This window comes from Prionailurus viverrinus, chromosome E3 (genome assembly GCF_022837055.1).
Source record: "Prionailurus viverrinus isolate Anna chromosome E3, UM_Priviv_1.0, whole genome shotgun sequence".
NCBI classification, from domain to species: Eukaryota; Metazoa; Chordata; class Mammalia; order Carnivora; family Felidae; genus Prionailurus; species Prionailurus viverrinus.
This window is the reverse complement of record NC_062576.1, coordinates 18,633,009-18,649,799: the sequence shown is the minus strand read 5'-3', so window position 1 is coordinate 18,649,799 and position 16,791 is coordinate 18,633,009. Positions and strand designations below refer to the sequence as shown.

The 16,791-nt window shown below is 48.4% G+C and overlaps 2 protein-coding genes across 2 annotated transcripts in view; both read left to right on the top strand.

Annotated features, from left to right (window-relative positions):
• LOC125154812 (arp2/3 complex-activating protein rickA-like) overlaps window positions 1-9,876 on the top strand; it is a 50,903-nt gene extending 41,027 nt beyond the window's left edge. The window contains exons 2-3 of the mRNA XM_047839476.1: window positions 9,022-9,139; window positions 9,582-9,876. Coding sequence (XP_047695432.1) covers window positions 9,022-9,133 — 112 coding nt within the window. The 3' untranslated portion in view covers window positions 9,134-9,139; window positions 9,582-9,876. The remainder of the gene's footprint in view (window positions 1-9,021; window positions 9,140-9,581) is intronic.
• LOC125154806 (uncharacterized) overlaps window positions 1-16,791 on the top strand; it is a 520,558-nt gene that overhangs the window by 476,694 nt on the left and 27,073 nt on the right. The gene's annotated exons all lie outside the window — the stretch shown is intronic.

The following is a 16,791-nucleotide window of genomic DNA, read 5'->3' as shown; positions in this document are numbered from 1 at the left end:
TTTGTATGGGAAAATCGGTGGAGGCGTCATTTCTCACGGTGAAGCGTATCATTTCCTTAATTTGCATCATGCTTGTTCATCTCCCCTTAGAACCTTTTCACTACTCTCACGGCTTTTACCTTCTTGGACACGCTAGGATGTGTAACGTTCCTCAGACAACCCCAAGATGGCTGGACTAAAACACACGAACACCTGTGACCGTGGACGTCAACTTTTAGAGACGGGCGGTATCGATCGGCCTTTGTGCTCATCGGTGGAGGACCATTGTTCGAAAGCTTCCGGGCCAGTTTTGGGGGATCGTGGTTTGAGGACCACTGCAGTAGAATTGGGGGAGCCCATATGTGCAGAAGGTTGAGGAAGCCAAGCTGGTGATTGAGGAGGTGTCCTGTGGTGGCAGGTGAGCCAGGACTGTGGACGAAGGGGAAGGGACACGAGGGAAAGACGAGTCAGGAAGCAGGAAGCGATCGCAGCAGCCTAAGGGAGAGGTGATGGCCCCCAGAGCAGGACAATGGCATGGGACTGACGTGAGAAACTATTGAGCACCGTGGCTTTAGGGGCGAAGAAGGGAGGGGTTGGCGTGATTCGGGTTATGTCTGGATGTTATTTATTGAAATCGGTGACGCAGTGATTATTCGCTTTTCCGTTCGTTTCACACGCTTCTCTTTTTTGAACCATAGAATTCTCACACCTGCCTCGACTTTCTGTTGACTTTGTTTTCATTGACACGTGGCTTCGGGTGGGTGTGTTTGTGTGCACCGACACCACACTGTGCCAATAATAACTGTGGATGTGTAATGTGTTCTCACTCTGGCAGAGCTGGGCTCCTTTGGCTTTCCTTTTTCAGTTGCTGTCTCCCATTTCTGTGTAGAAGTGAATTTTGGTATCGTTTCTAGTTCCTAGAAAAATTCTATGATTGTGATCACAACACTAGGATTGTGATTCTATGATTGTCGAGAGCACATTAATCCATATATTTAGTGGGTCCCTGCTATGGGGTGGGTCCTGAGACCCAAAAATAAGTAAATCCCAGGCATTGATGGCCTGGCATATCTGTGAACTAAACTTTGGGGAGGATTGATGTCCTTTCCCATGAGCCTGGCACGTCTCTTTCTACACACAAAGGTATTCCGTGCTTCCTGAGGGCTCTGTTGTCGTTGGAAGAGTGCCTGATTAGTTCAGTTGGCAAACGTGAGTGATGTTCATGTCTGTCTATATCTTTATGTACTAAATAAAGATGTGCTAAATTAGTCATAGCTGATCATTTTTGTGACTTCTTTGAATTTCTACGTATGTATTATCTATGTTTTTATTTCTCCTTTTCCTTGTCTTTCAGCAGTTTCTTTTTCATCCCTCATTTAATTGGTTAGACTCGAAAATAATGTGTAGCTGTATAATTGTTTATAGCAATATTGTCTAAAGGGCGTGTGATTTCACCCTAATTAGGCGTTCCAGAAATGTGGTCAGGTGAACTCGTGTTTAAATGCGAATGTCCTCATCTGAGTGGTTCGCAGTGGAAATCTACAAGCATTTTGCCTCTGCTTTTGGAGCCACACACCTTGTAGTGTGTCTGATGTTTGAGCCTTTGTTCCAAGGCTCAGTCATAAGATTGGCAGGCGTGTGGCTTAAAGGCAGAATACTGAATTGAGGTAGCCTAACCGTATGGAGAAAACAATCACAGTGCACTTGGACTGAGGAAGGAACTGGTAGAGAAATTTGAAATGCAGCCTATGTGGCAATAGGTTTTTATTTGTTTCGTTAGTTTTAATTTTTAAAAGGTTTTTATTTTTGAGAGAGAGAGAGAAAATGTGAGCAGGGGAGGGGCAGAGAGACAGGGAGACACAGAATCCGAAGCAGGCTCCGGGCTCTGAGCTGTCAGCACAGAGCCCACCACGGGGCTCAAACCTACAGATCGCGAGATCGTGACAGGAGCTGACGTCGGATGCTTAATTGACTGAGCCACCCAGGCGCCCCGGCAACATATGTTAATATAACTTCTAAAGAAGTGATCAGCAGGTCACAGGGCAGTGGACTTAACTGCAGCCTTTGACTCTTAGAACAGTCTTTAGGAATAGAAACCTTGCTCCCTGTAGATGTTACATGGAGGTTCTGACGGCCTCTTCACCCGCGAAAAAAATCCACACACACAGATTGGCAGAGAATTTCACGGACTCCACAGACCCCTTCAAGCCCAAGGCCAAGAACCCCGGGCTAGTTCCTGGAGAGATGTGTAGTCACGGCCCCCACGCTAGAAACACATCTGTGGAGAAGCGCTGTTTACAGGTGTCTACCTCCGGTGTAGGTGGGTGGTGTTCCGCTGTTCTCCAGAACACACACTTGACGTCTGTGAGAGCCTTCCCCAGAAAAGCTGAGATGGGGTATTCTCCACGATGAGATCTGGCGATCACATGAAATTACTTTCCCTGAATAATCGGCTTCTTTTGATAGTGAGTCCGTTCCATAATGTTTTCAAAGCTTTTAGGTGAGGGCTTAAGAAAACGAAGACTCCTGTGGGGCAGCTGGAGTCTAGTAAAGAGTAACTGGACTTGAGTCCGTGTGGTCCCCCGGCTCTCTGTCTGACCTTGGCCGCCTGAGCCTCCCGGCTGCGCTCCCACGCTGGTGAGACGGGGTTCCTGCTACCACCTGGGAACCGGCCCTGGGAGATTTAAGAAGGCGGCATGAGGTAAGGAGGCGTCGGAAGACAGGGAGGAAACAGTATGAAACAACAGGTTAGCACTGGAAAAAGTAGGCGGGGTAGATTGTACCTCACCATTAGGGGCCAAAGTCGATTCCAAATGGATGAAGAGTTTCAAGTGAAAACCCAGAACCCAGAACGGAGGAAAAGATGGAAAGTTCTTCACGCTCTGGCATAAAAGTACAGAGAATGAACAATAAAAGATAACCACGCAAATAAAACCACCATTATAAACTTAACGACACAGGAATTAAACTTCTGTCTGCCTGTCTCATAATTAAAATTATGGCCAATGACTGGGTGGAAACAGGAGCAGCCACAGCGGAGCATTAAATTCTTTAATGTATAAAGCTGTGTTATCGATCAGTTGAAAGAAGTGCACGACGGGGGCACCCGGGTGGCTCAGTTGGTCGAGCGTCTGACTCTTGATTTCAGCTCAGGTCATGATGCCAAGGTCATGGGATCAAGTCCCATGTTGGGCCCCACACTGAGCATGGAACCTGCTTAAGATTTTCTCTCTCTCTCTCTCTCTCTCTCTCTCTTCCTCTTCCTCCCTCCCTCCCTTCCTCAGTCCCTCCCTCCCTTCCTCAGTCCCTCCCTCCCTCCTGCTCTCTATCTCTTTCCCTCTGCCCCTCTCCTACACTAACCTGTCTCTCTCTCTCTCTCTCTCTCTCTCTCACTCTCTCACTCACTCAAAAAAGCACACTATAGTGAGCAAATGCCATGAACAGAATGCTCACAGATGCAATACAGATGACCAGTAAGTATATAAGACTCATTTCAAAATTGTAACTCACCGAAGAAACCCAAAGCTCTGAGACTGCATTTTTCACTTACTAAACTGGCACAGCTCAAAATGATGATATGTTGCTGTCTTGGGAGAACTGACGAAGGCCGTCATACAGCCATACACAGGTGGGAATATAAACTGGCATTCCTTTCCAGAAAGAAATGTGCCTTGGCGTTTTAAGAACCATTTCTCAAATTGGAACCCAAATCGTCCACCTCATCCTCCAGTCTCTTGTCTTTTTGGATTCCTTTCCTGAACAGTCCCCCTCTGTGCTTTGCTGGGTCCCTTTCCTTCTCTGCCCTCAGTCAGTCACAGAGGGTGTCTTTCACATCCCTTCCAGCCGTCTGTCCAGCCGGCCTCTTTCCTTCACCTGTTGCGCAGAGCCACAGCCAGGCTCGTTCATCTGGGGCTTCTTGGCGCCTGTACCTGGGATGCAGGGCGTGGTCCAGAAAGATCGTCTCACGTGGAGGGTCAGGCCGGCCCAACTGTCACGGCCTCCAAGCTCAGCTGGGCTTTAAAGGCTGCCTTCCAGCCCTTGGCGCAGTTTCCCGTCCCGTTTTCCTAAGCCTTCTTGCCAGACTTTTACTTCCCTCAAACCTACTCCACCCCTTCTGCAGACACACCCACTCTCCTGGGCCTGATGACCTGCCTCCCAGTTCCCAGAGAAGACCTGCTGCCGCCACCTTCCCTGCCGTCAAGGTCATTACCTCCCGCTCGCACACCGCTCTCGCCCTCCCCGGGGGCTTCCCTCCTCGGCCTTCCTCTGGCCACTCTGCATTTCCAGCTTCCCTCTCTCCACTGGCTCTTTTCTGCCACTCGCGATGTTCAGGTTTGCGACGGCTCGCGTCTCTCTTCACGTGCCTTTGCTTCTCTGTGTGCGCTCGGCGCCCTGCGTCTTGGCTCCCGGGAGCCACCGCCCTCACACCTTCCTGCCCTCCCTGCCACACTCTGCATTCTCGGCCGGTCCTTCATCCTTGCTCTGGTGGCCCACACTCCCGGCTTCTTGGGCTTCTTCCCCGGCCTCCCTGCTGCTCTCTGCTCTTGGGCTGCTCTTGCGCTGCGTTGCCCCTAAGGCTTCTGTGCTTAGCCTTCGTCTTCTCCCCAGATCTGCGTTCCGAGCAAACTCCCCCAAAGCAGTGTTTTTTGCTGCTCCTGCTAACACGCTCTGAGTTTCCTTTCCGGGCGCCTCTGCTGTGCTTCGGAACCTCATAGCAAGAAACACACCGGACGTCTCCACTGCACGCTCAATCGACCCCTTAAATCCGGCATTTCCGGAGCTGACCGTGTTGACCCCAACCTCAGAGGCTCCCAGATTTTCTCCACAGTTGAAGAGCCTCGCTGTCTAGCCGGTCACTCAGCGTGGAAACGTGGTGGCCATTCTAGGGGATTCCTTCTCCCTCTCCATCCACGCCACGTCACCAAGTCCTGCGTGTTGTATCTTTGTAATAGCTCTCTGTCGCCTCCCCTCCTTCTCCGCTGCTTTAGGGCGGGGGGTGGGGGGTGGGGGGCTCCTTATTCTCACTTGGATCTGCCATTCTCCCTCCGGTCTCTTCATTCTCAACTCCTCAGTTTCCCTGCGCACCAGTGTGTCTTCCCTCCCCAGCCCTCCACGCACCTTCCACACTGCTGCCAGGAAGATCCTTCCAAAGAAAATAATTGTAACACTGCTAGCTTTCGTGTGTTTGGGTGCTTCCCATCTGCCAGGCCTTTTCCCAAGTGCTAGTCTTGGTTGACTCATTTAATACCACAATCGGTGCTGTATTATCCCCTTTTACAGGTGAGAAAGCAGAGGCCCAGAGAGCTTCAGTTAGGTTGTCCCAGGTCACAGAACCAGCAAGTCTGTCTGCAGAGTCTACACTCTCAGCCACTTAACGTCATAACAACAAAGACCACATTTTGAGCTTTCTAGGAATTAGCTCGTTGCGTATATCATCTCTTGTAATCCACTCAGTTCTGGAAGTTGGAAATTCTTAACGTCTCCACTTTTCGGACGAGGAAACGGGGGCACGGAGACACGAAGTAACCCGCTCACACTTACGCGGCTTTTAGGTGGTGGACGGGGCTTTGACCCGCAGCAGATGTGCTCTGGGCTGTCTGTCTTAGCCACCTCACCCGCCCACAAGGGGCCAGCACCTTCTGAACTCACACTTTCAGGAGTATTTTTCTGTTCTTCTGGGTTGTGGGTGGCAAAGGAGGTAAACTTGTGTGAGGTGTTCATGCTGCTAAGAGCGTGATGAGAAAAGACCAGCGCCCGTTCAAGTGATATCCAGATGGAATGGGACGCTTTGCCCAGTGATGCCATTGAATTTCCGGTGCCAGTTGAACGTGCTTCGTTCTGTTTTCCCTCCTGACTTTGTAGGCGTTGACCGAATAATTTGGGATTTTTCATAAATCCTTAGGAACACAACTACCATAGTAATATGCTATAGCACAACAGCTTGTCTCCACCAGTAGGTTCCTGAAATTATCCAGGGTAGGAAAATTCTCTTGTGAACTTGAGACATTCTGGGAGACATTTTCGTTTCGGGTGACCGGGTGAACACGTGTGTATTTCTTCTCTCTCATTACAGTCCACTGAAATGTTAGGTATTTAAAAAAAAAAAAAAAATCTGGGAATTAGAAAAGATGATACTAAAAGCCACTCAGAAAAAGTCCCAGATGACTGATTAAGAAGCAGCCCTGGGGCTGTTTTATTTGTTCGCTCATTGTCCAAGGCAGGACAATAGGATGTAAGAAAATCCTCAGAAAGGCTCGTATATCCCATTAAAAATAAATAAATAAATAAAAATAAAAAAGCTACTGAGAAAAAGGTACAGAGTTCTTGGCAATTAAAAAATCTGTCACCAGTTCATAAAAAGTCCTAGGACACTAAGCAAAGAAACGGTCTTTGGAAAAGCAGTGAAGCAAGTTTCTGTGTTCTTTCATTTCTCAGGATATAGGACTCCCCCAAATGGACATCGTCGGGAATAGCACTCATAAAACAGGCCATTACACAGTCAGAGCAGCGTCCCTCCTCTTCCTGCAAGCCTCCCGTCCTATTAATGTGACTGAGTTACGTTGACTTTCACACAAAAAGACTGCTATCTTTTAGCCTTCCTGGCAGCCCTAAAGATTTTTTTTTTTATCCCAGTGGTTCTTAACCGGAAGCAGTTTTGCCGTCCTCCTCGCCCCCTGATCTGGCTGTGTCTCCAGATGGTTGTGCTTGTCCCTGCTGGGGAGAGGGGGACATGTTGCCACTGGGTTTTAAGCGTGTAAGGGCCAGGGATGCTGTTAACATTCTACAGTGTTCTGGACAGCCCACAGGAAGGACTTATTTAGACCAAAATGTCAAAAGTGTCAAGGCTGGGAAATAGTTAACTGTAAATTGCCAAGCCGACTTGCAACCAGAACTTTTCCTTATTCTCCCAAGATGTCAGAGACCTAAGAAGTTAAAAGCTGCAAGCTGAAAGTTGCCAGTCTTCTCTTTATGCTAAACTCTCCTAATACTTTACTAGAAAGTAGAGAAATCTCTAACAAACACTTCTTGTGCCTCATGTGCCCGCACAGTGAAGCTTAAGGCGTGACATCAAGAATAACATTTAGCCTGGGGGAAAAAAAAACATCCGTAGTTGGACTGTTTGGTACATCCTTCTGTCGTCACTGTCAGTCTGTCTGGTTCTCTTTCCCAGGGTGCCTGGGTGCAGTCTCACAGCCCTCCTTTGACCGGCACTGTAGACGGCCATGACGAGGCAGCGCTGGCATCATCCTTCCCTAAGAGCTATCCCCACCCGGACTGGTCCAGTATAGCTGGCAGATGCCTAAATTCTTTCCTTCTCCGCCTCCCTCTCCCTCCCCTCCGCACGACCGTGCCGTGGTGAGGTCTTCAGGAGATGAGGTCTCTTTAGCCTTTGTCTCTTTGATACATGTCATGATTTTAGGGTTGCCTGGCTGGCTCAGTTGGTAGAGCACGCGACTCTTGATCTTGGGGTCGTGAGTTCGAGCCCCACATCGGCTGTAGAGATTACTTATAAAAACGTTACTAGTTTTGTCTTCATCTTTGAAATATTGGCATTTGGTGTGCAATTGCAGGTTGACTGGATTGTTCGTTTTTTCTTCCTTCAGCACTTTAAAATGCCACTCGATTGTCACTTGGTCCTAGTGTTTCTGATGATGAGTCAGCCGTCACTCCTGTGTCGCTCCCCTGCAGGTTAAGTGCCTCTTTTTTTTTTTTTTTTTTTTTCTGTCTGCCTTCAAGATTTTCTCTTTCTCTTTCTCAACACTTCAACCTTGATCCTTTTAGGTGTGTTGTTCTCTGTGTTTATCCTGCTTGGAGTTCTGGGAGTTCTGAATAAGTGGATTGGTATTGTTCATTAAATTTGGATACTTTCCAGCCACTGGGTATTCAGTAGTTCTCTGCCCCACTGTTCTTGGATATTGTTCCAATTTCTTCCTCTCTGTATTTTCATTTGGGTCATTTAAAAAAAAAATTTTAATGTTTTTATTTATCTTTGAGAGAGACAGAGCACGAGCGGGGAAGCGGCAGAGAGAGAGACAGAGACAGAGACAGAGAGAGACAGAGGGAAACACAGAATCCCAAGCGGGCTTCAGGCTCCGAGCTGTCAGCACAGAGCCCGATGCGGGGCTCAAACCCACAAACTGCGAGATCATGACCTGAGCCAAAGTCAGACGCTTAACTGGCTTGAGACACCCGGGTGCCCCTGGTTTGGATAATTTCTTTCAACTTCCAAACCTCTGATGAAACCCCTCATCTACTCATTCGGCCTGCCTTTTTCACTAGATGCTCTAAGGTACTTACCGTAATTGAGTTCCTGCAAAAGAATCCCAACATCTTGGCCGTCTTTGGATCTAGTTCCATTGACTGTGGGTCCTGATAATGCATGGTTTCTATTTTTCTCCTGTGGTGAGTTTTGGCGGGACACTAGCCACGTGTGGACACTGAGAGTGGCACACCTCTTGTGTCAGGCTGTTCGTGCAGGCACTCAGCTCTGCTAGTCTGTTGATTCAGGAGTCTGGGCTCTGCTGTGGCTCTGGGCGCATTCAGTTCGCCACAGGCTTCCGCTTATTTGAGGGTCGGATGGAAATGTCTCCTTTGGCGGCTCTTGTTTATCTCGGTTGTCCTGCCTTACCCCCAAACTTAGTAGGACTTGTGTGCCTGCCTCAGGAGAGCTAGAACTCTCCTCAGCTCTCGTGCCCTCCCTACGGTAGTGGACCAGTGCCCGATACTCATTTTGAGGTGCAGAGGCCGGCAGGGACCGCTCCTCCTCTCGGTCGTTGCCACCGCTCTTCAGCAGGCTCTGCCTGTCTGAGCCTCGGATGGTCCCAGGGTCGGGGGTGTCGTCAGCTGTGCCTTGCCCTCCTTCCGTGGTGGGCGGCCCTGACCTCCCGCTCCCCCTCAGGCTCCAGCAGGCCCCACGCACCCAAGCCTTAAGAGGGGTTCCAGGGCCCGGGGTTCTCCCACCCCCGTTATCGCCTTGCGTGTGTTCTTCCCGCGCTCTCTTTCCCACCTCCGTCCTCACTGCCTTCACATACCCTTCCTCAGCACCCAAGCTTCTACATCCAGCTCACGGAGTAGGTCTCAAGAGCCATCACCAGTTTCAGAAAACCTTCCTGCTGTCTCAGGCCTGCATCAGATGCCCTCCCATCACCTCTAACCTTTGGTAAGTTATCATCATCTCTGCGTCTAGGTTTCTCATCTCCAGAATGGGTATGGTGATAGCATCGATGGCTTAGTTATCTTGAGGATTCAGTGGGTCCCCACGTGCAAAGCACTCGGAACACAGAGGCGAAGAACGGGATCTCGGGAGCAAAACTGCCCAGACTCAGCGCCCTCCCGTGAAACCTGGAGCGGGGCACATCACTTTTCAGTGCCTCCGTTTCCTCCTACCTAACGTGGAGGTAACGATACTTATTACCCCCTGGATGTTACCGCCAATGTCAAGGGGATTACCTCTTACGAAGCACCTGGACCAGTGCCAAGCACATAGTATGAGCTCAGGAAACGTTAGTTAGCTGTGATGGTGGTGACGACAGCCCTCTCCTCTCGGAGGCCCTGTGCCTCACTCACTGCGCTGGAGCATAATCGCTTACTTTCCTTGACAGCCCTTGTGCCCAGTCAGCGCAGGGGCCGCGATGGCTCATGGAAGGGACTCCAACACATATTTGCTCAGTGACTGACTGAGTGAAAAGGTTAGCGGCAAAGTATGCATGACACCCTGTGGGGTCGAGTGCAGCGATGGGCCGTACTGTTCCACTCCGGGACCATTTCATCATTCTGAATATCCTTTGGGGGAAAAGCCTCTTTTTAAGGCTAAAAAAAAAAAAAAATTCGCGTTCTGTTTTGAGTCATCAATAGCATCCTTCCCTCCATCAAGCCACGGTGTTGGAACACTCTTTTCTTTGACCTTTAAAAAAGGGCAAGTGAAGACTTATGGTGTTGTCCACCCAGAATCTCGCCGTCATCCAGCCAAAGAACCGCACCCCAGTTTTCCAGGTGAACATGTTTTCCCTTCATTTTCTGCACCATGCTGATCATGGAACTTTCTGGGCTACATCTGCATTGTGTTCTCCTCCTAGATACTTAGAGGATCCACAGTTATTCCAAATTCTCTGCCTTGCATGCCTTGAAAAATATGTAGCATTTATTGTTGTTTATACAGATACGACCGTACATTTGCAAAGCACAGCTTTGAAGGTTTCAAATATTCTCTTTTCTCACAAATATTCTGTTTTGTTGCAATCTCTTAAAAGTTGCATGAGATGGTTGATGCAAACGTAAATAAAGTGAGGTACAGGAATGTCACGAGTTGTATTTTTAGAGCCTAAGGTTAGTTGGTGGTGGAGCTGGGACCAGAATCTGGCGTGAAAACAAATGAGGAGAGAGTCCGCTTTGGTCAGGGACCTTAAAACTGCTCTTCCTGAGGGTCCAGAGGCTTCGGTTCCCATGTCATTTATTTAACGGGTGGCTGCCCCAGTTTCCACACCCGTGAGATAGGGATAAAAATTGCCCCATAAGGGTACGTGTAAGAGAATAAAATGAAAGAATTATGCCAAAGTGCTTTCATAACAGAGAGGAATGTACGAATGCAAGCTTAATCTAGTCCTGGAAAGCTGGGTGATTACCTGAGTCATGTCCATGAATTCTAGCTTCTATTCTGATTTATTTCCTGATCAGAGAGACCTCCACATTTTATAGGTTTTCTTTGAACTTTTTAAAGCGTTTTTCAAGTTGATGGTTTATAGTCAGTGACTCAGTCCTACCATCTCTTTTAAAATAGCAGCATGGGGGGCGCCTGGGTGGCGCAGTCGGTTAAGCGTCCGACTTCAGCCAGGTCACGATCTCGCGGTCCGTGAGTTCGAGCCCCGCGTCAGGCTCTGGGCTGATGGCTCGGAGCCTGGAGCCTGTTTCCGATGCTGTGTCTCCCTCTCTCTCTGCCCCTCCCCCGTTCATGCTCTGTTTCTCTCTGTCCCAAAAATAAATTAAAAACGTTGAAAAAAAAAATTAAAAAAAAAAAATAGCAGCATGGCATCGGCCCAGATCGGACTGGGAGGGCTTCCTGCCTGTGTTCTTGTTCACTCCCTGAATAACTGCAGAGGCCCTCAAATACTCTCCTACCTTTGGCCTGTCCTCCAGTGTCCGAATTTTCATTCTGAAACTCAAATCTGATGCCACTCCAGGACAGAGAAACCATCAGTGGCTCCCTGTTGCCCCTTGGTTCCTGGTTCTTGGTTCTTTTCAGCCAGGCCCCCCTCTCCTCTGCTTCTGTGCCCTAGTGTAGGACCCTTTGCGCATTCCCTCTCCCATCCTGTTGGGGTCTGCTTAGGCTGCTTCCCTGTAAAGCCTTCCCTGGCCACACAATCCATTCTGCTTCTCTCTCTGCTCCCAGAAACTTGGAACAAAGTTGGTTCTTTACATTTCTGTCTTTCTTTTTAGCTCCCAAGGGTGGGGACTGCGGCTCATTTCTCTCCTTCTAGCCTCCCCAGTTCTTGACATTTAGAGAGGGCTCCACGAATACCGGCTGAATGAATAAAGATCTCCACATCTCATAGCAAGGTCATCCTAAGATGGTTTCTGTCCAGAGAGTTCTTTGGCCCTCTGGGAAGGCACACCTGAGAACCACCAGGGCTGGCATTTGTATAGTCTCATTCCCAGCGGCGACAGGCACAGAGGACTGAGACGTTGATCCTTCGATGAAGGGTTTTTGCTAACTCACCACGTACTAGGTCTCTGAGTTTCTGTGCGTTACGTGCCTGTGATTGTCTTTGGGGGCCTCCAGCCCACGCAGTGTGACCCCAGCCAACTCTTTGTTGTAGTTGAACGGGCTGCCCGCTTCTGTTGTGGTTTTACCTTTGTGTGGCCTGCACTCGGCCGTAACTTCTGGGAGAAGCTAGAACGCTTGGTCACTGCAGAAGCCTTCCACGGATAAGACTTCGCTTGGGGGTTATCTGAAGGTGGCGGTCGTCTGTCGTACTGCTCCGGACAGCTGACGCTCCGTGAACCCTCACCCGGGACCACGTTAATGAGCCGAAGGAGATGAATGGCGTCGCTAAACGATCACTGTGGTGGTGGCATTATTATGACCATCGTTCCCATTTGACTGTGGAAGGCATGGGCACTCATTTGCAGCGACCAAGCAACAGCACTGGGACTCCCAAGTCAGATCTGTCTGACCCCAGAGCCCTGACTCAGCTCGTACCGCATTCCGTCTCCTTCTTTGCCTGCGGTGAACCTTAAGAGTCCGCCAGCCGTCGGGTTCTTATCACTCAGCCTGCAAAGGCAGGAGCGTGAGCTCGGTTGTGAGTCACACACATCAGACCCCGTTCCAGGCAGTACTGACCCAGCAAGGGTGCGGCCGCGGCCCGTTCTATGGGAGCCCCTCTGTTTTTGCTACTGCCAGCCATTTACTGCTGGACCCTCCTTCTGTCGCGTCCTGGTGATTACCGCGCCACCTGCCAGCTTCGGTCCTCTGACCCTCCTCCCTCGGGGGTTCTCAACCCTCGCCGTACTTTGGAATGGCCGGGGAAGCTTTACAACAGAATGCCCGGCCCTACCCCCAGAGGTTCCATTCGGTCATTCCGGCTTGGGGCCCGGGTATTAATCTTTCTGAAACCACCTTGGGATGTCATAGAATTTGAATGTTTTAAGTGCAACACTCGGTGATTTCTTTCTTTCTTTTCCTTTTTTAATGTTTATGTTTATTTTTGAGACAGAGAGAGAGACAGACAGACAGCGTGCAGGCAGGGGAGGAACAGAGAGAGGGGAAGACACAGAATCCGAAGCAGGCTCCAGGCTCTGAGCTGTCGGCATGGAGCCTGATGTGGGGCTTGAGCTCACGAACTGCAACATCATGACCTGAGCCGAACGCAGTCAGACGCTTAACTGACTGAGCCACCCAGGCGCCCCCAAAACTCAGTGATTTCTTAGCAAACCGACAGCATCGTGTGACCGTCACCACAGTCTGATTTTACAAAAGTTCTCTCACCCCGATGAGATCCCTTAGGCCATTTTAGAGTCAGTGCCCAGTTCCACCCCTGCCCTCAGTTAACACTAATCTGCTTTCTGCCTCTGTAGATTTGATTTTTCTGGCCATTTCATACAAATGGAATCATCTGGGGGTGGCTGGGTGGCTTAGTCAGTTAAACTCCAACTTTGGCTCGGGTCACACTCTCACCGTTAGTGAGATCGAGCCCCGCGTCGGGCTGTGTGCTGACAGATCGGAGCCTGGAGCCTGCTTCGGATCCTGTGTCTCCCTCTCTCTCTGCCCCTCCCCTGCTCGTGTTCTGTCTCTCTGTCTCTCAAAAATGAATATTAAAAAAAAAAAAAATGGAATCACCTGTAGTATTTTTAAAGCCCCCAGGATTATAATGTGTAGCTATGGTTGAGAATCGCTGTTACCTCTTGGATTTTTTTTTTTTTTTTTTTTTTTTTTACTACTGTTGCCTAGATTCACAGTGGCTCAGAGAAATCAATAGGCGCCTACAAGGACTGCCTTTTAGATAAGCTGTAGGCGTAATCAGCACTTCAGATAAGCCGTAAGCCCAACGGGTCCTGGACTGAGAGCTTAATGATCATTTATAACCCGCTTTTTATGGAAACGTGCTTTTCAAAGTCCAAATGTGCTGACTTTTGGAGAAGCATTTGGAAAAGAGCTTGCACAACCTGGCTTAAGATGCGGAGTGCCTCCCTGCCGGTGGCCACGGCGGCACCGAGTCAGAGCCGAGCCCTGAATTCGTGTGGCCTTGCCTTTGGCACTTCTGCTTTACATTTTTTTATGTATGGCCTTTCGCCTCCACCTGACTTCTTGCCCGGCTGTGGCAGTATACTGAATCCCCATCCCAGAACCACCCCCCCTCCCCGATAGGATTTAGCTCCACATGCTTTGTCCGCATTGAGATCCTTTACAAAATATGTCTCACATATTTCTGCCTGCTTCAGTACATTTTGAAATGTCAAACTCAGCTGCCCTCAGGCCCAAGCAGGTTTCCTATCTAAATGACTCCCCTGGGGAGACCACTGCAGGGACTTGCACAGTGTCCCCGGCAGCGAGCTTCCTTCCGACTTTGCCACGAGCAGAAATTGTTGGTGGAGCACATGGTTACAGCAGGGACAGCAACTAGATTCCATTTCGTGTGCCAGAGGGGGAAAAAGGCCAACTGACCAAACAAAAAGCTGTGGGATAAGCTTACGTGCGTAGGAAGACAATAAAACCCAATTCCGTTTATCTGAGAATATAACCTTTCATCTTATTGACTGGAATTCAAATAATAATATAGAGATTCAGTTAAGAGCCATCAGGGTTTTGTTATCCTTGTTTAAGGTAAAAAGTAAATGGTATTAATCTTAGGAAAGCTATAAATATGAAGGCAAATATGTATGTAGGTATATGTGTTAAGTATATACAAATAGGTATTAGGTATATTTCACCCATCCTGTTACCAAAATACTTTGATCATTTTCCCTCTGAAAACTACCCTTTTCCTTTTCAGTGTTATGCGGGGGTCTTCTGGTTTTCTTTTCCCATACTTTGCCTTTAGAAGTCTATAAACCCTCTTTTAAGTCTTTTAAAACTACTTTTGGAATGTGTAACAAATTGTTTCATTTTTATAAAGTGTCATAGGGTTCCTTTACTTTTAAAATCCAGTTAGGTAGACTTCAGGTCACTGCCCAGAAATTTAAGAAGACAGCTAATCTAATGAGACAGAACAGGAAAAAGTCACCCAGTAGTTCCCTGGCTCACTGTGAAATCAGACGAGTGTGTCCAGACTGGGCACAGAGGCTCAAGTGGGTTTTGTAAAGGCTTGTACCAGGAGAGGACAGCGTTGCTCAAAATCTGGTTCCCGGCAGAATGCATCTGGCCGCTGTCATTTCCCTGCGAATATAAATTTCATTGCAGTCCGTGACCATGTATGTCTTTGCCCTGTAGACCGTATTGAGACGCCTCAATTGATTGGTCATAGTTTATATTCTTTCTCAAACATGCACTTAAATATTTGCAGGTAACCAGCATTTCAAATCAGTTTATTAAAAATTCTCTCCATGTCTCACTTTTTTTTTTTTTTTCGTATCGTCCTCGCGCATCGAACTTATGTTCCTCTTTGGAGTTTCTTTCCCCCACCCCCAGCCATTTTAAAGTAAAAACCATTAGCTTGCCATACAAAAATAGGCAGTGAGTTAGATTGGATCTGTGGGCCATAGTTTGCTGACCCCTGGTAATATGGGTAGTTTACTTGCTGTGTTTTTTTCATTAAAAAAAAAAGACACCACATTAGCTTTGGAAGGCACTATCATGTTTTAATTTTAGTCGCTTTGGATTTTACTGTGGAAGGCAATTCTACGCACACGTCTGCTTTTCTGCCTACTGCTATTGAATTTTTTTCTTGCTACCTCTGTTGAAATCTACAAAGACCTTTTTTTCAAACCATTCTCTATTGTTGGGACAGCCGTTTGCTTTTTCATTAATGCATTCAGTGTGTATTTACGAAGCACCCGCAATGGTGTGGCAGGCAGGTGGCCATGGCAAGCCGGGTGCTCCGGGGAAGGGGGCAGTGATGGCCGAGATAGACTTGGTCTCTGCCCCCGTGGATCTGTCTGGCTCGCAGGAAAGAGGTCAGTCATGCACAGTGCTTGGCAGATCACAGCATGCATTGAAGGTGTGGACTTGAGCATTTGTTTCCACGGTCCCATAATACGTGCGTTATGCAGGTGGACGCAGCCCACGTGCAGTAGTCTGTATCCTGGGAAACAGGGTGGTGTTTCACATTAGTGGCGTTGGGCATCTGAGTGTACCGATGGCAGAAACTTCTCCAGAAATCAGTCCACAATTAGAGTTGGAAATTGTCACGCCAGTTGGAGATTTTCCTTTGACCCTGTGCCCTAGCGTAAGCATCTGTGTCTTTCCGGGTAAGTGGAACTGCTTCAGGTTGGGGGCGTTTCCATTTTCTTCTGGCCCAGTAAGAGTGAGACTCCCGTTAGGCACGACTGAAAGGCTGGCCATTACCACAACCAGTCAAGGGAACCGGGAAAGACATCAAGGCCTGCACGGCCCTGCCGCTTGTAGGTTTTGGGGATTACAAGGGAAAAAGTTAATGTTTTACCAAAAAGTAAAAAATTTAACAATCCTGCCCTATGTAAGCCTTGTTGGAATGACTAGTGAGATTGCACAGTGGCTTGCATAGGAAAAAACAAACCCCAGAGTAAAATGGTGAGCCGGAAGTGCTTTCCTGCTTTGTGTCGTTTTCCCAGTTACAGACAGGAAACATTCAAGTGTGTTTTCAAGCACAGAACATTGGACACAAAGAAGGCTCTGACGAAGCTGAAAAAAGACCCGTATACAAAAAGTTTAGGTCTGTGGAGCAAAATGTCTGATTGAAAACAATCTGATTTAGCAAGTGTTTTTTTTTTTTACTCGTTGGCTTGTGTTGTCTCTAGGTGCCTTGATAAGCTTAACATATTGCTCTCCCTGTTTTCTTTATTCATGAATTTTTAAAATCTGATCAGAAATCACATCTCAGGGGCGCCGGGGTGGCTCAGTCGGTTGAGTGTCCCAACTCTTGATTTCAGCTCAGGTCATGATCTCGTGGTTCAGATTGTGAGATTGAGCCCTGCATCAGAGTCTGTGCACTGATCTCGAGGAGCCTGCTTGGGATTCTCCCTCTCTCTCTGCCCCTCCCCTAGTCACACTCTCCCTGTCTCTCTCAAAATAACTAAGTAAACTTAAAAAAAAAATCACATCTCAGTAAAAACCAAGTTTCTGTGGCTAATAGACTCTTTGAATGGGCACCGTGGCCAGTATTCTGAGTAATTGCTAGACTT